The sequence below is a fragment of the Podarcis cretensis genome (genome assembly GCF_951804945.1).
Source record: "Podarcis cretensis genome assembly, chromosome: 10".
Lineage (NCBI taxonomy): Eukaryota > Metazoa > Chordata > Lepidosauria > Squamata > Lacertidae > Podarcis > Podarcis cretensis.
This window is the reverse complement of record NC_137179.1, coordinates 19,731,546-19,755,475: the sequence shown is the minus strand read 5'-3', so window position 1 is coordinate 19,755,475 and position 23,930 is coordinate 19,731,546. Positions and strand designations below refer to the sequence as shown.

The 23,930-nt window shown below is 45.8% G+C and overlaps 1 protein-coding gene across 1 annotated transcript in view; it reads right to left on the bottom strand.

Moving 5' to 3' along the window:
- The window catches only part of LOC307225031 (sodium- and chloride-dependent GABA transporter 1-like), a 53,616-nt gene extending 30,543 nt beyond the window's left edge, over positions 1-23,073 (bottom strand). Inside the window, exons 1-4 of the mRNA XM_079992680.1 lie at positions 23,033-23,073; positions 7,047-7,383; positions 2,395-2,526; positions 770-870 (exon numbers count right to left, since the gene is read on the bottom strand). Coding sequence (XP_079848806.1) covers positions 770-870; positions 2,395-2,526; positions 7,047-7,290 — 477 coding nt within the window. The 5' untranslated portion in view covers positions 7,291-7,383; positions 23,033-23,073. The remainder of the gene's footprint in view (positions 1-769; positions 871-2,394; positions 2,527-7,046; positions 7,384-23,032) is intronic.
- Between the last annotated feature and the right edge of the window lie 857 nt (positions 23,074-23,930).

The following is a 23,930-nucleotide window of genomic DNA, read 5'->3' as shown; positions in this document are numbered from 1 at the left end:
GCCTAGGACTTGCCGATCAGAAGGTTGGCGGTTCGAATCCCCGCGACGGGGTGAGCTCCCGTTGCTCGGTCCCTGCTCCTGCCAACCTAGCAGTTCGAAAGCACGTCAAAGTGCAAGTAGATAAATAGGTGCCGCTCTGGCGGGAAGCTAAATGGCGTTTCCGTGTGCTGCTCTGGTTCATCAGAAGCGGCTTAGTCATGCTGGCTACGTGACCCGGAAGCTGTACGCCGGCTCCCTCGGCCAATAAAGCGAGATGAGCGCCGCAACCCCAGAGTCGTCCACGACTGGACCTAATGGTCAGGGGTCCCTTTACCTTTACCTTTACCTTTACCACTGTATAACATTTGCTCTAACAATTCCTTGTTCCAAACCAGAGAATGATAGCATGGCTAGCAGGGTGGTGGTCATACTCCCAGTGTCCCCATCCACTTCACTCCTATCTTCTTGCACTGAGCCAAAAAGCCTCTCTGTGACCAAGAACCCCACAATACCAGGGTTCCAGATCAAACCTCTCTGTTTGCCCCATTCCACATCACACCCATTTTCTCCAGGCACTGCCCTTCACTGCCCCAGCTTCCCACACACCCCTTGAGTGTTTTTGCCCATCTGGAATGCATCCTTCAACTCTGATAATGTCCCTTATAATGCCTGGGAAGAGGATAGAGCGCGATGCATGACTGTGGAATAACTAGTGTACTGTGCAAAGGTGGAATTTGCATATATTGCTCCATCCTTGTGCTTCACCAAAGAGAGGATGGCAGAAACTCACCACGGTGAAAGAGTTGAAGAGATAATACAGTGCCCAGGAAATAATGACAATGTAATAGATATTCAGCCAGAACGAGAGAACCACTGCAGCCAGTCCCACTCCTAAGAGACAAGAAATATAGTATATTGAGAAGCTGTCGTGTCAAAGCTGACATGGTTAGGGTGTAGGGGTGGGAAAATCTGTCAATTCCGATTTATTTCAGTTTCTATTTTTCCTAGGCTCAAGTTCAGTTCTACATTTCTACATCAAGTTGTGATTTTTTAAAAAAAAAGTTTTCATGAAAATTTGTCAGCGAATCCCCCCAACACATCCATTTTTTTGACAAAGCAGTTTCTCCTAATATAATGCATGTTGACATTATTTTCACTAATGTATGCATTTTTACACACACTTTACCCCAGTATTTGGATTTTTGTACACATTATTCGGCTAGAGAACTGCATTGCAAAATTCAGAGCAGTGCAAATTTCAAAGGATGGCTGCGTTTTGATTCACATATTGTGCTGGAAAGTGTAAATTATGTAGGTTTGCCTTTAAATGTGAACCTAGTTAAATTTCTCTCCCCCCCCCCTTGTAGGGTGGTAGTGAAGAGAGCAGTGGATGGCAGTGACCTGGAAGACTTGACACTATGTTGTTGAACGGTGTCAGTTCAGGATTTTTTGTCAAAGCATAGGTAAAGGTAAAGGGACCCCTGACCATTAGGTCCAGTCGTGGACGACTCTGGGGTTGCGGCGCTCATCTCGCTTTATTGGTCGAGGGAGCCGGCGTACAGATTCCGGGTCATGTGACCAGCATGACTAAGCCGCTTCTGGAGAACCAGAGCAGCACATGGAAACACCGTTTACCTTCCCGCCAGAGCGGTACCTATTTATCTACTTGCACTTTGACGTGCTTTTGAACTGCTAGGTTGGCAGGAGCTGGGACCGAGCAACAGGAGTTCATCCCATCGCGGGGATTCGAACCAGCGACCTCCTGATCAGCAAGTCCTAGGCTCTATGGTTTAACCCACAGCGCCACCCGCGTCCCTTTTTTGTCAAAGCATAGGTGGCAGCAAATGATTAAAGGTACAAACAAAAGCCAGAGCCAACAAGAAGCAAGCCAAATAATTTGGTCCCCATCTTCCTCCCTTTTGAGTTCTATGAGAGCAACATCAAGTCTAGGTAAAAGGAAACTGACAGCCAGTGTTGCCAGTCCTGGACTGCTCATCTGTGGACTGGTCATAGGTAAGAAGACAGGCAGGTAGGGGCTGGCTGAGTTGCAGACTGAGGTTGGTGGATCAGTGCCCTATTTGTCCTAATGCACAAGTCTCTACTGACCAAATTCCATTTTTTTCTGCCAGAGCCAATATATGCAGTGGCTTTCAGGGTCTTAAAGTCTCCAGCCTCATAGGGATGCAACAAGCTGTTTGCAGTGCCCCTCGCCCAATGCTCACATCCACTGCAACTCTATGGGGAAGGGCTGTGGCTCAGTGTATGGCAACTGCTTTGCATGCAGAAGATCCTCTGTTCAATCGCCATCATTTTCAGGTGGGTAGTCTCACCTTAGCTAGATGGGCCGATTGCCTGACAGTTTCCGATGTTCTTGTGGCCTGTTTATTTTGCATCAATGCCATGACCTCATCGTACCTTTAAACATGGGTGCAAGTTTCCATACTCCAAGTCCACCGACGGAGGTGTATTGCCCAAGAGCTGTCTCCAGCAGGAAGAGTGGTATCCCAGCAAACACCAATGTCAGAAAATAGGGAATCAGGAAGGCACCTTGGAGGAAAAAGTGGAAAACATCTCACTGCATCTGCTTTGTTATGGCAGGTAAACCATGTGTGCATCAAGACATGCAAAAAAACTTGGTAGAAATAAATATATATTTCCCATTGTTAATAAGTGCTTCATTCCTTTCGGGGTAATCTGTCAGTGGTGGTCACAGCCAGAGCTAAAAATGAGTAGGACCAGAGGTTTCCCCATCATTAGGTTATAATCTCAGGGTGCACTATTAGCTGTAGAAGCTGGTGCCCATAAGGGCTAGGAGGGTGGAAGGCAGGGAGGACAACAGTAGGTGGAGCCAGGGCCCATGAAAGACTAAGCCAACTAATTTTGTCCCCACCAGCCTCCCTTCTGAGTTCTACAAGGGCAACATGGAAATTAGAGGAGGAAACTAGCACACAGTACAACCCTCCGGACTAGTTGTAAGTAAGAAGGCAGGCAGGTTGGGGACGGGTGAGACAGTGCCCCATTTGCCCCCCAATGAACTAACCTTCCCTGACTGTTAAAGGTAAAGGTAAAGGGACCCCTGACCATTAGGTGCAGTCGTGGCCGACTCTGGGGTTGCGGCGCTCATCTCGCTTTATTGGCCAAGGGAGCCTGCGTACAGCTTCCGGGCCATGTGGCCAGCATGACTAAGCCACTTCTGGCAAACCAGAGCAGCGCACGGAAATGCCGTTTACCTTCCCACCAGCGTGGTGCCTATTTATCTACTTGCACTTTGATGTGCTTTCGAACTACTAGGTTGGCAGGAGCAGGGACCGGGCAACAGGTGCTCACCCCGCCATGGGCATTCGAACCGACGACCTTCTGATCAGCAAGCCCTAGGCTCTGTGGTTTAACCCACAGTGCCACCCGCGTCCCTTTTCCACTGAATGTTAGTTGTTCTTATATATATTGGCAGGATCATTGGCTAGTATGATAACATCTTCTTATTTTGCTTAATTGCTTACAAGTTCTCTAACAATTTGCTTCCTCGCTAGAGCCTTTTACCCCACAGCTGAAACTTGCCTTTCCCTCCTCTATCAGCTGGAAGCAGAATGATAGGTGTAGCTCTGTTCTGGCACCAGCCACAAACATGGACAAGCTCTTGCTGTGATTTTGATCCAAAATGAAGTCTCATTAAACAAAGATACCTTCCAATAGTAATTAAAAGTTTTCTGCTTCCTGTTGAGTATGGCAGTGGGATTATTTGCAAATAACCCATTAATTGCCCCTTCAATTGCTTTTCTGAATTTCCCCTTTATGCCACCTCCTGTTCCCTGGAAGCTGGCTTGGTTGCTTAATTCCTCTCTTTTTTCTGTTCTTTTAGTGAAATAGCTCTATTTTGCTATATTAAAAAGGGGGGAAGGAGGAGAATGAGAGGAGACATAAATTGACATTAAGGGACAGCAAAAGGTGAAAAATCCATAAGTATTATTCACATTTTCTGATTTCTCCCTTCTATATCTGCCTCTCTCTGTTCATTTCAACTATATGGTGCTCTCTTAACTTAATATTTCAGGCATTTAAACAATATAAAATATTTTTATCTTTGGTTTAAGAAAATATTTGTTGTCCAGTGATGACCAAAGGATTATTCTAATGTATATATTACCTTCTCTAAATCTATAAGTATACATGAGAGATCATCATCATCATCAAAATTGACTCCCTCTCCTGACTTTGGTATTAATAAGAATACTATAAAATCTTCACTATCTGTTAGTTGACAGAGTCAGTTCATGCCGGTAAAGTGTTTAACAGGGCTGTAAATGTAATAAAATCCTCCTGAAAGACAAATACTCTGTTATTAACTGCAGTCCCTGAGTGCTTCCTCCAAAATTCACTCCTGCTACTTCCCACCCCTTTTATTTTTTCTTATTAGCTTTACAGCAGTGGGTGGGACAAAGACATCCCAGGAAGCTTATGGAAACTTCTCTGGTTTTTGCTTCTTCTCCTTCGAAGAAGGAAAGTGGATAAATGTCTAACATTCAGGTAGGCGGCCATGTTGGTCTGACACAGTAGAAATATATTTTTAAAAATGTCCACTTCTTTGCATGCACACGAAAGCTCATACCAATAACAAACTTAGTTGGTCTCTAAGGTGCTACTGAACAATTTTTTAATTTTTAAAATAAATGTCTAACAAGTATTATTAATTTAGGTCACTTCCAAATGACCTCTTTATGGAGCATTCATCCTGTTTTGTTTGCGGTCAGGTTAGATGATGTTGCACCAAGCAAGTGTTCTTTTTCACTTTCCAGTGCATTTCTCCAGGGGGGAGATTTCCGAGGGAAGCACGTTCCTTGCACAAAAGCTCCAAATCAGCTCCCATTATGCCACTTGAATTTGCCAGTATATGATTGGTTGCCCTCCTGAAAATGTGACAGTCTTGAATTGCCCTTCGTTTATAATTTACATCTTGATGGAAGGCTTTGTGTGCCTGGAAATTCCTTCTGATTTGATTCTTTTTTTATTATCTTACCCTGTTTGGCTAGAAATGGAGGGCTCTGTGTGCCTTCCTATGTTCCTATCACAGGGTAGTTCAGTTTATACAAGATGCACCAGTTTCCCTGCTGAGTTTTTGCTTTCACACAGCCATTAAAACCCACCAAAGAAGCAAAACAGCCATCTTTCAATGGCAGCCATCTACATAGATTCAACATAGTTCTTCTGTTGGAATGCTGCTCTTGGACTTGATAATTTTATGCATTTTAAAGTTTTTTTAAAAAATATTTTTGTAAGTACCTTATGAATTTTGTCAAGTAAGCAAGATAAACACTTCTCAGAAATCATAATTCCAGCAAGAGAAGCTGTGTAGCTTCCTTATAGAAACTCTAAATCACACTCACAGCACATTGCTTAGATTTATGGCAAATCCCTCTCCATACTTGCGCATTAGCTTGTGGTAGAGAAAACACTTTAAAGCCAATTTGATCAACTGCTTCAGACATGACAAGAAAACTCATGACTGCTGCAGTGTTTTCTTCTGCGCAATCACAAAAGGGAAGGGAAAGGGATGCCCTCTAGGTCGGGAATGGCTCTAGGCTGGCTAGTTATGCCATCAACAAGAAAGAAAAAATGCATCACCAGAAGAAGACAAAGCAAGGTGCTGAATTGAATATGTTAACTTTGCATGTGTAGATGCAAATTCATAAATACTCACTATAGCTTGAATCGAAGCACAAAACATTTGCCATAGTAGTGAAGAAGGTGAGCAGGTGACCTGTGTGCTTGCTCAGTCTGCTGTCTAGCTGCTAACTGTTGATGGGCAACTTCAAGGCCCCTGTCTCCTCTCCCTTCTGATGGTTCTTTAAAATGGACCGTCATATAGAGGACACCTTCAAGCAGAGGGCTGTCCTCTGTAAAGTAGGACACATGGCCACTGAATGCTGGCGACCCTAATTGGAACTGATTTAGTAACAGATGGAGAGGCAATGATATAATTAAAGTAAGTAGGCAACTTGCATTAAGAAAAATTAGGAGCAATAGAGCCTGGAACTGAGGAGACGGGTTCTTTTTCTTCAAGAGCAACCACAGAGCCTTGCTTGAGATTTTCAGTTGGGTGTTGGCTTGATTGCACTTTGGAAGTCTTTTGTGCCCCTTTAAGACTGCAAGCCCCTGCCCACCTCTTTGGAGGCAGATTTCGCTGTCAGTGAGAGAGACTCACTTCTGAGTAAACATATCTAGGCAAGGCCGGCTCACTCATGAGGCAAGGTGAGGTGACTGCCTCAGGCAGCAGAATGCACAGGGGCAGCAGATCCATCCTCTAAGGCAGCGGTTCTCAACCTGTGGATCCCCAGATGTTGTTGGACTACAACTCCCATCATCCCTAGCTAGCAAGGCCAGAGCTCAGGGATGATGGGAGTTGTAGTCCAACAACATCTGGGGACCCACAGGTTGAGAACTGCTTCTCTAAGGAATGCATTACTTGCTGCTGCCACTGCTGTGGTGACAGCAACAGCTGCGTTGCGCTCCTTGGAGGCAAGATCTTCCATCTCCTCAGCAGCAAGAGCTGTCCCTACAGCAGCCTCTCAGTGAATAGGAGGTGTTGCTGGTCCCCTCCTAAGGAAGAAATGAGAGGGGTTGCCCTTTGGGGTCTCCTCTGCACCCCCTGGCATGATTCAGAGTGCCCACACCTCCACAGTGGCCTTTGATTGCCACTTCAGCTGTTGGGTAAGTTTAATTTGATTCCCCATCTTATTCCCAACATAGATTTTAATTCCACACCTGTTCCTGATGCAGATCTTCACTCACCCCTTCTTCCATGGCTGGAATAGGGAGGCATTTTGTGGTTCGCCTCAGGCGCCAACATGTCTTGGGTCAGCCCTGCATCTAGGATTGGTCTGTAAACATTCTGAAACCGTGAGAGAGCGTGAGGCCTAGGAACATAGGGAGCGGCTCATCACCTCCACCTTCTATCAACCATCAAGTGAAAATATATAATTGAATAATAAATTTCAGTAGGATTATATCCTGAAATGTGGGATAGAAATGATTGTAATGAGTAAACAAAGTCTTGATCAGGTCAATCTCACCTCCTCCATTCTTGCCACAGAGATATGGGAAACGCCAAACATTGCCTAAGCCAATGGCATATCCTATGCAGGAGAGCAGGAAGTCGAATTTGCCTTTCCAAGATCCTCTGTCCGGGACCTCCTTTTTCTTCTTGCTGGCGTATTTGCTTTCTGAGTCAATGGGCTCCTCCAACTCCTCTAGGGCAGCTTCCTTCATCTCCGAAGGCGAGTTCAGCTCCACGGACGTGGTGTCGATCTTTCCCATTTCTGCTTACATTTATGTCATGGAGGAAGGGGAGGAGAGACCCTCAGAAGATCAAGACAGTTGGATCACAGTGGGCAAATTCCTCAGTGGTACCTGAAAAGTATAAGAGAAGTTATCTTTGGCAGCCAGTCAACAAGAGGGTTAAGACTTCTTGAGGCATGTTGTACGTAAAAGACAAAGTGTTTTAAACAATTGCCGGGCTTTGAACTGGATGCAAATGTGTGCGTGTGAATACCAGCTACTGGGAATTGCAGAAGGGGGAGAGTGCTTTTGTGCACGGTCGTAGTTAGCTGCTCCAGCACCCGAAGTGGTGGGAGCGGGCCGAGCTCTGCAATGGGAAGCCGTGGTGATCCGCGCTCTGCCCAGGGTGGGGGGCGCCGTGGCGATACGCCCAGGAAGGCACTGTGGCGAGCTGCCCATGGAGCCTGCCTGGTGGATGCAAGCCCCACGCTGCCGTTCTGGGCAGCGCAGGGCCCCGAGCCACTGTGTCACTCCCAGGAGAGATGCGTGGCTCAGGTGCGCTCCAGGCCAGGCCACCCCCCCATGGTGTGCCATTTTGTCACTCCCTCAGGGATGATACCCAGGGCAGGCCGCATCCCCTGCATCCCCCCTTCCTACGCCCCTACTCTTGTACTTGGGTCCTGTTTGCTGGTTTCCCACTTAAGCCAATATTGGGGGGGGGGGTGTTGCAGAATGTCAAAGGAATTCTGCAATGGATTGCAAATAAGGAAGGCTCCCCCCAAGGTGACCCTGTTGTTGTGGTTTAGGGAATAAAGTGACTGTCAAAGAGGTAAGATTATTTCTAACATACACATACCTTCCACCAAAGGTAACCAAGGGCCATTGGGTGAACACACTGCTACATTTGAGGAAACTCTTGTTTTTTACTATTATTATTTTCACTTACACAATTTTGATATGGCAGACTAGAGAAGCACCATATCAGTTGCAAGAAACCAACTTGCTTAAGAACACCAAAGGAAATCATGGTCAAAGAATCTCCTCCCAAAAAAATACCCTGCGTCACCTATGATTTATAGCAGGAGCTCTAGGCCTACAGCCCTGAAACCATTTACCAAGCCAGTAAATTTCATTTAAATCTACGCCCAAGGTAATGACTCAGTAAATCTTCCAATATGTTTCTCCCCTGTCTGCCTGACTGGGTTGAAATAAGATTGCCATTTATTGGGGTTAGATGAAGACAACCTGATGAATGGTCAAACACTGTGCTGCCAGCCCTGCTGAGCAAGAAGAGCTAGTAATAGCCCATCATGCCTCAGAAATGTCAGAAATCAAGCCCATATCAGGAGAAACTGGCAACTCTCCCAGGCACCCGGCTTGATCTCCTGTTGACCTCCCTGGCTGCATTCCCCAGCACGATCCAGGCTAGGTCGCAATAAGCGATGCTTCTCAGTGTGAGAAGAACACACCCCTCTTTCCTGTCGTCCCCCCCCGGGCAGGGGAAAGAGATAGACAGAAATGTATTTGCATGCCTTTATTTCTGTCTTTGCAGCATTACAAAAAACATGACTGCTCTCTTCAAGCTCCAGCAGTCTAGAGACAAACACTTCCTGGACAGGAACAAACGGAAGAGCTCATATTACACTCTGAGCTAATTCCGGTGCTTCGCACTGTGAATTGACTGTTCCTCTGTTTCCCACGGGCAGTCCCAACATTCCCATCATGTTTACTTTTCAAGCTAGCACTTTGCAGCTGCATTGCATCCATATCGTAACAAGAAATACCTTCCTCTCTACATCTAGTGACAAATACTTTCTCAAAACCTTTCTCTTAACAACTGAGAGCAGCTCACCTATCCAAAGTGGGTCAAGAGTAGGGATGTAAGAAGGCATCATTTTCTGTTCTGCCCTCTAGTCATTCCATGCAGCTCTGTTTCCGTTCTGCTGCAGTTGGTCTTCCACCCAAAACGATGCTATCCATCACACTGCCTTCCTTATGGTGAAATTCCATAACGTATGCAATTAACTGGGCAAGTTACATTGACATTATGTTATCCCATCCCCTTAATTTCATTTTTCAATAGGTTTGTATTGTTTTATCGGTTGTTGTTTGCTATGTAATCCAATTTTTCCCATTTGTGGACTGAAAGCAGCAACAATGGCAAATAGCAATTGTGTTTGCTGGATGGATTCCTGTTCCAGATGTGAGTCAAGTAAGCAAACATCCCACTGGAGCTGACACAGTTCCTGCTATCACAGGGGGCATCTAGTGGCGCTGCTACAGCCACCAGCCTCCCCCACATGAGAACTCATGGGCTCATCTGGCTAAAATGGTACTGTAACCATCCCATTACAGACCTACAGTTACCAGGTAAGCCTACTTGTATGTGGGGGGTGGGGAAATGGTTGGTGGCTGCATTCAGTATCACTGCCAGGCTCCCTCCAAGTTGTGGTAGATGCTAAGGGGGTGTCCAGTTGGATCTTGGGGGGTCACTTAGGGCAGCTTGCCCAGGTTCGCTTAAAAAATATGGTGCTGGTCCAGATTTTGCTCCTCACTGTTATTCAGAAGAGTGTGCTCACTTTCCTATCTCAGTGTGAACAGCAGAGGAATTAATGAGTGCTTATTAACTTGGTGGGACGCAGGTGGCGCTGTGGGTTAAAGCCTCAGCGCCTAGGGCTTGCCGATCGAAAGGTCGGTGGTTCGAATCCCTGCGGCGGGGTGCGCTCCCGCTGCTCGGTCCCAGCGCCTGCCAACCTAGCAGTTCGAAAGCACCTCCGGGTGCAAGTAGATAAATAGGGACCGCTTACCAGCGGGAAGGTAAACGGCGTTTCCGTGTGCGGCTCTGGCTCGCCAGAGCAGCGATGTCACGCTCGCCACGTGACCCGGAAGTGTCTCCAGACAGCGCTGGCCCCCGGCCTCTTGAGTGAGATGGGCGCACAACCCCAGAGTCTGTCAAGACTGGCCCGTATGGGCAGGGGTACCTTTACCTTTTACCTTTATTAACTTGAAGCATTCATAAGAATTCCTCTTCTTTACTATGAGCTGAATAATTTAACTCGCATTTTAGCTTTTATGCAACATAATGGGAATGCACGTTTTGCCTCTGCCAACAATGATCTTTAATGGCTTATCTGTTTCAGAAAAGCTGCTGTTCATTGCACGAAAGTCTTAATAGTATTTTTATTATTACTATTTCTCCTCTGCTTGTTTGAATTGGGCGAACATTATCCCAGCAAATATGACTGCCAATGCTTTTCATCTCAGCAGCATGATGTGCTTAAATTGCTGGATATAAGGAGGGACTCCAATTTGGTCTTTGAAATCAAAAGCTAACAAACCTTACAGTAAGCTAAGCCTTGCATGGGAGGGCCTTCGCCACCAGTTTCTCAAGCCTACCCTCCAAGTGTCCTGATTTTCCAGGGACAGTCCTGGAATTATAATAATAATAAAATTTTATTTATATCCCACCCTCCCCAGCCGAAGCCGGGCTCAGAGCGGCTAACAACAGTAAAATAATACAGCAGTCTAAAATCAATTCATTATAAAATCAGTTCAAATCAAATTAATGGCAACCATTGGGCTAGAGTTCTGTGAGGATTACCAAAGGAGGGGTTCAGACTGTGCCTTGGCCAAAGGCCTGATGGAACAGCTCTGTCTTGCAGGCCCTGCGGAAAGATGCCAAGTCTTGCAGGGCCCCAGTCTCTTGTGACAGAGCGTTCCACCAGATCGGAGCCACAGCCGAAAAAGCCCTGGCTCTGGTTGAAGCCAGCCTAACCTCCCTGTGGCCTGGGACTTCCAAGATGTTTTTGTTTGATGACCGTAAGGTCCTCCGTGGGACATACCAGGAGAGGCGGTCCTGTAGGTATGGGGGTCCTAGGCCATATAGGGCTTTAAAGATTAAAACCAGCACCTTAAACCTGATCCTGTACTCCACCAGGGGCCAGTGCAGCTGGTATAGCACTGGGTGAACTGTGATCCTGCAGCGAGGACCCCGAAGGAGTCTCGCCGTGGCATTCTGCACAGCTGCTGATTTGATCCTGGAATGTCCCTATTTCCTCTGCCAGTGCCAGTGCCAAGCTCGGGGAGGAGAGTGAACTGGCACTTGCGCTGAGTGGTGGCCGCGGTTATGAGAGAGTATCCCATTGCCTCTCCATGGCTGCTGCTGCCGGCCTCCTCCCTTGAATGGCTCATGGAGCTGCTGAAGAGCAGGTGAGGGGAAGAGGCTGCCATTGCCAAGACCCAACCCCCTGCGATGTGCTGGCTCTGAGGGGCAGGCAGAGGGCAGGGCCACCCTGGGTGGGGAGAAAGGGGGAGCAAAGTGGAGAGCAAGGAGTCTTGATTTTTATTATTTTTAAAAAAGAATGCTTTGTGTGTTGTTAAGTTGTGGGCGAACATATCAGACGACAAAGCGATTCTTCCAAAGAAGCTCTTTATTTGTAAGCTGGAACAGAACTAACTGAGGAGCTCAGTCAGCCTGCTTATATAGAGCTCCAGAACAATTGTAACTGTTGCAACTTTCTAAAACTATCCAATCACAGAACGTCACTTTTCGATCCTTCATTTGCGTACAAACTATCCAATCACAGAACGTTACTTTCAATCCTTCATTTGCATAACTATCTACAGTATCCCCCTGTTGGCCCAGGGTGAGAACATCAGTACATAACATGTGTCTCTGTCTAATGTTGCCCCTTCCTAAATTTAAGCTATTGGTGTATCTTTTTGTAAATCTACCAAAGTGTGTGTGTGTGTGTGTGTGTGTAAATTGGGATCAAGGGGTTTTCTCAGGACGGTGGAGAGTGTGTCCCAATGGTGTTGTGGTGGCAGCACTTGCCCTTCTTCTGATAGGAAATGCTCTGTGAAGGGGGGGGGACAAGAAGGGTAGGTCAAGGAGGGTCAGTGGGAGGAGGCATGAGAAATGTCCCAATTTTCATTTGAGGAATGTTGGAAGGTATCCTCAAGTATTCTACCTGCTGAAGGCTGACAAACAGCACTGCTTGAACATGAGAGGTCAGGCTGGATGTATCACTGAGAAGCTACTGTGTACAACAGAAACATATACACCAGGGATGGGGAACGAGGGAGCCAAATACCGTATTTTTCGCTCTATAGAACACCGACCATAGGACGCACCTTGTTTTAGAGGGGGAGAACAAGAAAAAAATTCTCCCCCTCTCTGCTCAGCGCCCCTTCAGCGAAGCGGCAGGAGAAATGGAGCCCCCTCCATTTCTCCTCCTGCTTAGCTGAAGGCGCACTGTGCAGCTTTCTCTCTGCTGAAGCCAGGAGAGTCTTGCTTTCCCGGCTTCAGCAAAAGGAACCCAAAGCCTTCGGAGCACAGCGCGAGCTCCCGCTGCGCTCCAAAGGCTTCAGGTGGCGCACCGACCCCTCTCGCTCTCCAGGCTTCAGCGAAAGCAACGCATAGCCTCCAGAGCACGGAGGGAGCGCTCCCTGTACGCTTTGGAGGCTTCGCGTTGCTATCGCTGAAGCCAAGGAGCCTGCATTCGCCCCATAGGACACACACATTTCCCCTTAATTTTTGGAGGGGGAAAAGTGCGTCCTATAGAGCAAAAAATACGGTATTTGACCCTGGGAACCCACACCAGGTCACACTGTCTCACTGGCCTAGCTCTGAACCTCCTTGAGTGTTTTTGCTAGGCTGAAATGGGATGCTTGCCTTGGTGCAGAATAGAGCAGGGTTTTCCCCCGAAGATTCCTGGGAACTGGAGTTCGTTCAGGGTGCTGAGAGTTGCTAGGAGAACCCTATTCCCCTTACAGAGCTACAATTCTCAGAGTGATTTCACTGTCAATTGCCCCTTCCCAGGAAAATCTGGGAAATGGAGGTCTGTGAGGGGAATAGCGTGTCCTAACATCTCTCTGAACCCTTAACAAACTACAGTTCCCAGGGTTCTTTGCCCAAACCCACAGCTGCTTAAAGTGGTATACTGCTTTAAAATTTTAGTGTAGGTGGGCTCTAAAATGCATCCAAGAGCCATTCAGAAGATTTTTTTTTTTTAATGTCCTTTGAATAAAATAATGCTAATAATATCAAAGGCTCCTGAAACAGAAGAGATCAAAACATGTCCCCCCCCCCTCTCCAAATAGAAAACATAATCACTGTGTCTATGGGGGCTTTATTAGCTGGTCGCAATTCTACGCAAGTCATAATGGCCCCAGGCAAGTTGGCTGTCATTAAAATGGTGGGGACAGAAGCAGATGTCTAATTGAGTGAACAACAGCCCCAACTCTCAAATTAAATTAATTATAGAGCTACCTGTCTGGGTAAAAAAAAGAGAGAAAGAGAAATCATCTTGGTAGCGATTATATATTTGCCAAAGAGACGGAAACATTTTCCCCTAGCAATCCTTTGTCGCAATTTTTCTCTTTGTTCTATGTAAAACCATTTCACATTTGTGACAATTTCGCCTTCCTGTGTAATTTGAATGGTTGTTTTACGCTGATCACCTCCGCAAACTGAAAGCACCTTTTCAATACAGTGGTACCTCAGGTTACATACGCTTCAGGTTACAGACTCCACTAACCCAGAAATAATGCTTCAGGTTAAGAACTTTGCTTCAGGATGAGAACAGAAATCGTGCTCCAGCGGCGCGGCGGCAGCAGGAGGCACCATTAGCTAAAGTGGTGCTTCAGTTTAAGAACAGTTTCAGGTTAAGTACGGACCTCTGGAACAAATTAAGTACTTAACCTGAGGTACCACTGTAGTCATTTCTCATGGTGTCTGCGGTGGAAAGTTGCAGGGGGTGGGGAAGATGTTCAGGCGCGAACCCTGTCTCAGCTCCTAGCCAAATCAGATCCAGAGAGCAATGGGACTGGCTCAGGATGCAGCGGATCCTAGTCCAGCTCAGTCCCACCTCTGCCTTTGGGTCGCCCTGTTTTAGAGCTTTCTCCTGGTCTCTACTGGTGGGGCTACACCCCCTGTGAGAAGCTGGCTAAGCCAGCAGAGCTGAGTGGAGGGGTAGCTCCAGGGTAAGGGGAGGACTTGTTTGTCTTGTACATGGGTGCTGACTGCTTTTCTAAACTGCTTTCCATCACAAAGCAACCTCCAAAAGGTTCATATATAGCAACCAAAGCAATAAAAAATACATAATCCTAAAATGCAATATAAAACCACAATAATAAAGCAATTAGGATCAACAGCAATTCCAAAAGAAACCAGAAATGAGAACATGAAGTATCCATTTATGACATCTAAGCAAGGGCAAAAGTGTTCTGGGCTATTGGGAATGTATCTATAGAAGTGATTATTGGAGAGGGACGACGACAGGGGACATCACTATAGAGAAAAGCCTTGCTCAATGCCATATTCACCAGGTTTCCCCACAGATAAAGTTTAGACAGCAGGTTAAAACTTTGTTCATCCATGAGTTGCAAAGAGTTAGCTAATCTTCCTGTATCATTGTACAGTACTGGTTTTAAATGTTTCATTGCTATTACTACTGCACTGTAACAGTGTTGTTATGCTGGTTTTAAATACTTTTGCTTTCATTTTTTCAGGGTGCCAAAATTCCATCTGTTAATTCATATGTATAGATGCAAATTTAGAAATAATTGTTATAATTCGGTAGTGGGGAAGATACCAGGTGACTTGCGTGCCTTCTCAGTCTGCTCACCAGGATCTGTTAACAGTTGCTGGGCAATTCCAAGCTTCCTGCTCCCTCCTCCCAATTTTTATGGTTTCTTGTTTTTAAGCCAGATCTGGATAGGATAGCACTCAAACAGAGGAGACCTTCAAACAGAGGACAATCTTCTGACAGCCCTTCAAAATAGAAGGCTGCCCTCTGCAAAGTAGGTTACATAGCTATCTGAGCTGCCAATCAATCGATCAACCAATATAAATAATTTAAATTAAGTAAGCAAATAAGCAAAAAACATGTATCTCCTATATCAGTCTCTGTAAATAGGCTGCTAATGTGCTGAAATCTGCAGCAATGATGTCATGAAAAGGGGGAGGATGTTAGTATTTTCATTCTCCATTGCTGTTGGATCTCGTGATCCACTGTTTACATTCTTTTGTGATAGGAGTGTGGGAACAGAACTAGACACTGTACTTCCATCCTATGTACTTTTGTATTTCTTTTTTTTCCTTTGTCCGTTGCTTTCGGACGGAGCAGACATGTGAAGCTGCTGCTCACACTAGCCATATTTGTTGTTTTGATTTGTAAATAAAGGAAACTTTCAAGATGCCAACGCCTCCACTTCTAGCTGTTACTCTGCTGATGCATTAGTGTGCCCACAGCTCCACCGGAGGTGGGTCGCTGGACACCTGAGTACGCTTCTGGACCAGGCCGTGGCCAAGGGGGCTGGCACGTTCACAGTAGGGGCTGTTACTCTCCAATGGTCTGACTTCATATTCAAAGGTGCACTCCTCCTGAGACAGATGGGTGTCAACCACACTGTGTTCACTTAAGGCAGGGATGGGGAACCTGTGGATCTTCAGGTGTCATGGGGCCAAGATCCATTTGCTCTAGCCAGCATGTTCAGTGGTCAGTGATCATCACACTTGTAGTTCAACATCTTCTAGCTTCATGCTGTAGAGCATGTGATACGTTTCAGCAGCTTGTTGGAGCAAGGCAATGTTTTGTCAGGCTCTTCACAGATATTCGTAACCAAACCATTTGTTGTTGTTGTTGTTTAGTCGTTTAGTCGTGTCTGACTCTTCGTGACCCCATGGACCAGAGCACTCCAGGCACTCCTATCTTCCACTGCCTCCCGCAGTTTGGTCAGACACATGTTTATAGCTTCGAGAACGCTGTCTAACCATCTTGTCCTCTGTCGTCCCCTTCTTCTTGTGCCCTCAATCTTTCCCAACATCAGGGTCTTTTCCAGGGAGTCTTCTCTTCTCAACCAAACCATAGCTGTCAACACTTCCCTTTTTTTAAGGGCAATTCCCTTATTCCAAATAGGATTCCTCACAAGAAAAGGGAAACGTTTACAGCTATGAACCAATCAGGTTTATTAACAGGGTTATATAAGGTTATTGGCAAGGTTCTTAATAGAGGCCTGCAATAGGTTTTCTCTTAGGTCAAAGGTACTCTGACATTTTGTGGGGATGATTAGGGAGGCAGGAGAGGATATATTATTTAGTGATATCCTTCCTAATTTGTGCTAGCAAGTTCCATATTCTAGCAGAGTTCCAAACATCCCCCTTTTTAAATTACGCAGCAACCAGCTTGTTGCTGACTCATCTGAGTCTTACTATTCAAGATTCCGTCCTGGTAAAATCCCTTCTAATCCCTCTTAAAAAGAATAAACACAAGAATCTGATTAACGTTAATATAAAAGTAGTTTACTCACAGATTCATTCAGGTTCACAGACATATCTCTGAAGGCAGGCTTAGGTTACATAACAACTAGAACTATTCCATAAAGAAGTTAGTCCCAAGTGACTGCGACTAAGCAGTCCAAACACACGGCAAGATACAAAATGGAGAACACACACACTGATCAGAACATGGAGGCCGTGTGCATCTCCATGCTAGTACAACAGACCACACCCTCTTCAAGTCACGTGTAGTGGAAGTCTGTCCCAGAGTGGTATGAAACATCCCCTAACATGTCCACTGTAGGAATGTTGTACTTGACTGCAGTTTTACATCCCACACATTTCCCTCCCTGCACCATTTGAAAACAGCCAAGGGTCTTGGTGGATCACCTCATGCTTTTTTCTGCCTGCTGTAGCAATTGTAATGCACTGTGCAGGGTGCTGTATGTTTCTTAAATTGTATTGTATTGCTTCCTTGATTTATTCATATCATATTTTGTATATTCCATAGAATTCAAATTGTAAGTATTCTCCATAGATACTCCACAAGCCACTGATGGTCATAGAATCATAGAATTGTAGAGTTGCAAGGGACCCCAAGCATCATCTAGTTATCTCGTCCAACCCTCTGCAATGCAGGAATAAACTATAGTTTATAGACTATAGTTTGGGGACCCCTGTCCTAGGTCAAACGAAAACAGGAGAGTCTCAAGACTGGGCTGAACTGATGGAGACAGTGTGCACCACTAACTCCCTGTGCCCAAATAATATGCAGATACATCCATTCCAGAACAATTAATCCAGAAGGGGGGGGAAGGTATGTTCCTGTGATTGTTCCCAGTTCATGAACAGCTGTTCTTGTTTGTGAACAAAGCTCTTTCTAGAAATCGAGTACCTTATGTTACCTTCCCACCCGCTCCACTCTACAAAGACTTGTCTCTCCCTCAGCTCCCATCCTCTGAGTTTCCAAACTTGAAAGCTTTCCCTCCAAATCAGTTCCCCTCAGCCAGCTCCATTCGAGCTGCGCCTAAGGCTTTCATCCTGTAACTGGGTCACATCCACCTAAAGTAGCTCCAGCTGTGTTGAAGCAGGCCTGTGCCCAAGGGACGTTATATTCTGCCAAGCAGGATGTGCCCCCTGAGGGAAGGCCTCAATCCAAAAGCTATTAGAGAGCTTGTGCTACATGGAAAGCTAGCACCCATATATACTACATGTAGCTCCCAGCACCACACATTAGGAGCCTTTGGGACATTACTGAAGGAGAAGAAGAAATAAATATCCAGTAGCAGCAGGGCTGAGCATGAGATGGTGCCATAGCAGGCAATGAGTCACAGCAACAAAGCCCTGAGCTTGAGCAGTGGTTGGTGCTATTGCCATTACCGCTGTCATCTCCTCTGCTTTCCCTGTCACAGGTGACTTGCATTCTCTCCTTATCACTGCCACTCCAGAACATCCTTTCCCTCTATTTTCAGATAGGGTGACACGTCGGATAAGTCCCATCCTACATCACTTCTTGCTACAGTGGCAGATTCCTAGGCACTTTCTCTAAGCAAGGTTGGCAGCCTCAACTACTCCCCCTCAACCGAGACAGTACATGATTCAGAAGGTTGATGGAAGAGGAGTGCTCTACTTTGGGTTTTGTTCGGTTGAACTGTTTGGCCTAAGACTCCTGTGAAGGCTTTTTCTGGGAAGTAAGTCTGAGGCAGGACTGACCCAAGAAGACATTTTGGTTCCTGAGGGAGAAAGCCTGTCTTCGGCTGTCCCGTTTGGGGCCCATATTGAAAGAACAGGAAGAAATTATTATTATTATTATTATTATTATTATTATTATTATTATTATTATTATTTTCTGTGGATCTCCTGACATGCCCTCAACCTGCTCCCAGAATGCCTCCTCTGTGCCCTCTGTGATGTTGAAGGGGTATCAGTTGCAATCCCTCTTCAGCCTCCCAGAGGATACCCCTCTTTGAGGGTAAAACTCTCTTTCTGCCCTCAGACAGGAAATACAGTCATACCTCAGAAGTCGAATAGAATCCATTCTGGAAGTCCATTCAACTTCCAAAATGTTCGGAAACCAAAGTGCAGCTTTGCAAAAAGCTGCAAAAGCCCTGCCAGACGTTCAGCTTCCGAAAAGCGTTCAAAAACCGGAACTCTCATTTCTGGGTTTTGATTGTTCAGGAACCAATTTATTTGGGAGCCAAGGCGTTCAATATCCAAGGTACGACTGTGCTGAAGAATCCTATGGTCCCTGGGACACTTCCTAGGGACCCAGCTTTCATGTACAAAAAAAAAAAAATGGCTTTCTGTGTGGTAGGGAAATGCAACATTTTGAAATGAAAGCTATTTGTGAGGGAAAACCAGTAATCAAACTCCATTTTTTAAAATAAAAAAATGGCTTTCTTCTATCACAGTTTATTCTCTAATAGGACATACTCTTCTGCAACAGCCACATTCAACTGTTGTTGGAAGAGCACTGATGTTCTTAACATCAAACAGAGAAATAATGTGATGGTTTTCTCAAATTATTTGCCTTTGCAGCTTTGGCAAATGTGGGTGACAGGCAATCTGGGCTACCTACAATAGCACAGAACTGCAGACTTTTTGCTTGAGAGTACAAAAACACAATGCAATGTCATAAAATGGCTTCTACTGGTCCTTTCGTTTGTCTCATTTGTTTTGTCTTCAGGCATAGCTAATTATCCTGCCAGCCCTGTATTCATTCAGTCCCCCAAAGAGATTTTCAGTATTTTATTTTCTATGCTATTGTTTTCTTAACAAACCACTCTTTCCTTTCCTGCCGCTTCACTACTCGAAGAAAGGAATTAGTTTTTTAAAAGCCAGGCTTCCAGCGGCAATTTGAATTCAGCTATCAAATCATGCCCAACAGGCTGAATATTTGGTAACAGAAGTTAATTAAAGCATGGGGCAATTTTAGCATCAATAAATGGTCTGTTCTGGCAAGAATGCCATGGCCTATTGTCAACTGCATTCAAAATATGCCTCACCTAGAGCTCTAAATAGAATCTCCCCTCCCTCAAGAAGAGTGTCCAGGATAAAAGAGAACATAAACATGCAATATGTGTGTTGATATGGAGCTCAGAACAGCTTTTTTTAGCCTCACCACAATCATGATAGAAGGCTGACAGTGAAGGGCAATTAACACATTATCCTTTTAGAGAGGGTGGGACTGCATGTAATCAATGCCCTTCATACCTGGGTTAGTATCAAGACTAAAGGTAGCCAATGTGGTGCTGGATGACGAAGGGTCTGAAGCCCATAATTCCCATAATTCTTAGCTGGGGGTAGAAGGATCTGCCAGTTTTGGTTCTCTCGTTTTTCCAGTCTTAAATTCAGTTCTCCACATTTCTGCAGCAATTGGAGAATTCTTTTTATTTATTCATTTAAAGAAATTCTCTTGGGAGTTCATCAGCATTTTAATGCGAATTTCTCCAAAGAAACACATTTTTGTATGCCTGATTTTTTTTGCAAGCAATTTCCCCTAATACAATGCATTTTCATATGCTATATTCATGAATATGTTCCTTTTTCAACACACTTCTCCTTAATACATGCAGGTTTGTAGACACTGTTTGGTTCGAATGCTGCATTGCAAAGTTCAGAGAAGTGTGAATTTCAAAGGATAGCTGAGTTTCGGTTTACCTGTTGTTTCAGAAAGCGCAAATTTGCACCTTTCTCACCTTTAAATGAGAACTGAATCAAATTTCTCCTCTATCCCTAGTCCCAGACTTCATGGCCCAATGGTCAGAGATTATGGCAGTTGAAGTCCAGCAACATCTGTAGGGTAGCATGTTAAGGAATTTCACCTTCTTTCCTGTATTCATCAAATGCTACTATTTGCATAGGGTGTATGGGGTGGCATCTCCTTCTGGGGTAGTTTTTCCACCTTTGGTTCCCACCCTGCACTCAGCTTTCACCTGCGAGTCCTAGAAGCTGTCGACATGTGACAGCAGCCACATCCCAGAAACGGCTTTAATATGCCAGCTAAGCCAGGTAAGGGGAGCCAATGGGTCTCAAACTCTTGCTGAGTTAGGGACTTTCCCTGCATGTGAAGACAGGCTCCAGCGGATTGACCGGACAAGACCAGTAGTGGGTCCAATGGTTAAGGTTCTTCGTGTGCTGCAGAGGGAAGGGAGGAGTAGCAGAGGCAGAGAAAGGTGGGTGCGGTGGGTGCAGTTTGCCCCGGGTGCCATCCCAGGGTGGGGGTGACATCACCCCCACCCCTGATGCTTGCTGTGGGGGGGGCGCACCCCTGGGACACACACCCCACCCTCTGCTGCAGATACATGGGATTGTTACATGTCACATGTCTATTTACATTCCAGGACGTGAGTGGAACATCCACTCTGTATTGCTTTTGTTTTCTCTCTCTCCGAGAAGAACGACAAGGAGAGAGGCCATGTTTTTCTTTGTCCTGATTTATATATAATAAATGTGTAGTTTAGTATAGTATCCATGCCTCGAGCCTGATCTGTTGTGTGTTTACTCTGCTGTGTAATGTGTGCTCCTGCTAAATAGCTGGAGTCATGAATGTACCTCGGAGGAGGATGACTGATGGATCTCTGCAGCAGCAAGGCTGAGAAGGGAGACACTCTGGCTGGGGCCAAGCCAGCTGGCTTTCCATCCCACGGTCCCGACAGCCCCACCCGCCAGGTGCACGCTGCTCCAGGTGCCGGAGCAGCTAGCTCTGCCTCTGAGGAGCAGATGGGGTTCATCAACCTGGGAAGGTAGCCCACCTAGGAGAAGAAAAACTCTATCCTTAACCTCCACTGCCTTGTGGGATATCTTTGGGAGGAGGAGGAGGAGGAGGAGGAGGAGGAGGAGGAGGAGGAGGAGAAAAAGAGTAGTAGTAGTAGTAGTAGTAGTAGTTTGGATTTGATATCCCACCTTTCACTTCCTTTAAGGAGTCTCAAAGTGGCTAACATTCTCCTTTCCCTTCCTCCCCCACAACAAACACTCTGTGAGGTGAGTGGAGCTGAGAGACTTCAAAGAAGTGTGACTGGCCCAAGGTCACCCAGCAGCTGCATGTGGAGGAGTGGAGACGCGAACCCGGTTCCCCAGATTACGAGACTACCGCTCTTAACCACTACACCACACAGAAAAGGCTAAGGAGTAATCTCTACACAAATCCGGAGTGGAGTCGGTTGGATGGTGCCTTGTATGCCTCCTTCCGGCAACTTCTGCAGCCAAGCTGGTGCCGATTGTGTTGCTCTGTTTTCCTTTGGACCACGTCAGTGAAGCTGAGAGAGGGGTCTTGTCGTCTGGGCAGTCCATGACCTCCACACACACTGCCCAAGCTTGCGCTCTGCAGAGGCCACTTGGGTGCTGCTGATGCAGCAGTTTGACTTCACCTCCGGAGGTGCACTCCATTGTCTCTTGAGACAGATGGATGCCAACAACTGCTTGTATTGGCTGCCAATGGGCAGAAACCTTCCTTAAAAGGTCTCTGTCATTTGGAAGCCAGTGCAATTGGTATCCACTCGCAGAGTCTGCTTCCAGACCCCTCTCAGTCCCAGCAAGACTGACTGAAGAGGAATACTTCTGAGCTTGATCTGGGCAAATTTACTTCCCTACTGAATCCAATATCTTGTTGCCCCCACCACCACCTTACATCTAGGATCATGGTGTGGGTAGCTGATTGCGTAGCTTTATGTCCTGATGCCTCTATTATATTTATATATATATATATATATATATATATATATATATATATATATATATAAAGCAATGGGCTCCATATCCTATTTTGAATCCATGAAAGAAATAGAGCACACCGGTGTTGTGCTGGAGTGGTTAGTCATACATAAACCGCAGAGATCCAGGTTCAAATCCCTCACCTCTCTTAGAAGCTGATTGGGTAACCTTGGACCAATCACATTTTCAGCCTTGCTTACATCACGGGGTTGTTTTGAGGTAAAATGGTATCAATTCCACTCCCCAAGTAAGCCATCCTGAGCTTCTTAGAGGAAGGATGAGAAGCAAATGAATGTGATAAATTAAACAGACTGCATGAAGAGCAATTCCATAATCCCATGAATTAAATGCTGTAGGAACTGTCAGCAATTTCCCCCCTGGAAGGTCTCCTGAAAAAAACCCAACAGCTGAAGCTTGCTACGCTGCCACAACTTCAAATCAGAGAAGCTTTCACCGTTGACTCCTGGCCTGCTGTTCAGCTGCTTAAAACACAGGAGCACTGGAAGGAGAAAAAATATGCATGGACAACTGCAGTCTACAGCTATCACCCCATCAAGGGACTATACATTTTAAAAATAGGAAAATAAAAGGCAAGCACATAATATCCCTACAGCTATAGTGCATTGTGGGTATGGAATTTAATTTAACAGACTCTTGCAAAGTGCTGAAGAAGGTATTGACTGAGCACATACTCTGATCTCTGTTGATGGATTAGCCCCTGTTGCATCATATCTCCATGCTGAGAATTTCCCTAGGAATTCATGCTTAGAAACCCAAACAGGCACCTACCTCCTATCAAGGTCTTGCATAAGATCTTTTTGTGGTATCCAGGGCAGCTGGAGGGAGCATCTGGCAGAGGAAATGCATACCAAACAGCCCCAGTTGGGGAGTTTGAGTCCCCACTGCACCGTGAGCTTGTGATCCTCCTCCCCACACAGTATGTCCTTACTGATATTGACAAGCTGCTAATAAGCTCTGAACTCATGTCTGATCAATTCGACACTTGGCTGGACTCTATTGGGGAAAAACACAACCCCACGTGTTCTTGCAGCTATGGCCTGGAGAGACGACTGTTCAAGGGCACAAGAGCACATGGGGGAACCAGAGAGAGGCATTGCCAAAAAGAGAGAGGGCTGGCATGGGACTCAAGGAGCTAGAGGAACTTTGAAGAACAGTTTAAGAGGAAATGTGTCAAGATCATACACTGGAATTAGAGTGGGAACTATGCACTATGGCTGATTTTACTACACGATGACCCTTGATGACAGCCCCCGGAAACCTGCTTAAGAGCCAACACTTTTGCTGGAGTAGCAGATGGATGTAATTTTTCTTTCAAGCACCATTATGGATACACTTCAAGCCAACTGTGTGTGCCCCCCCCCCATTTTGCTCCAATGAAGCCGTGTGGGCTGGGTCATTGCATGGCATCAGATGTCTTAATCAGCTGAGTAGTCATGGTGGACATAATTCCAACAACCCAGCCCTCACTGAGGGCAGGCTCACACATGAATAGTCCTCATTTGATGACTGTGTGAATCAGACATCATGGATCAAACACCACAGAGGCAACACCCATATCACCTCAACAGTATGCTAAGGCTTTTCAGTAGTGTGGATTTGCAAGTTCAGAGGCAACACACACAATCTTAAGTAATCAATCGCACCACTTCAGAGTGTGATAAAATGT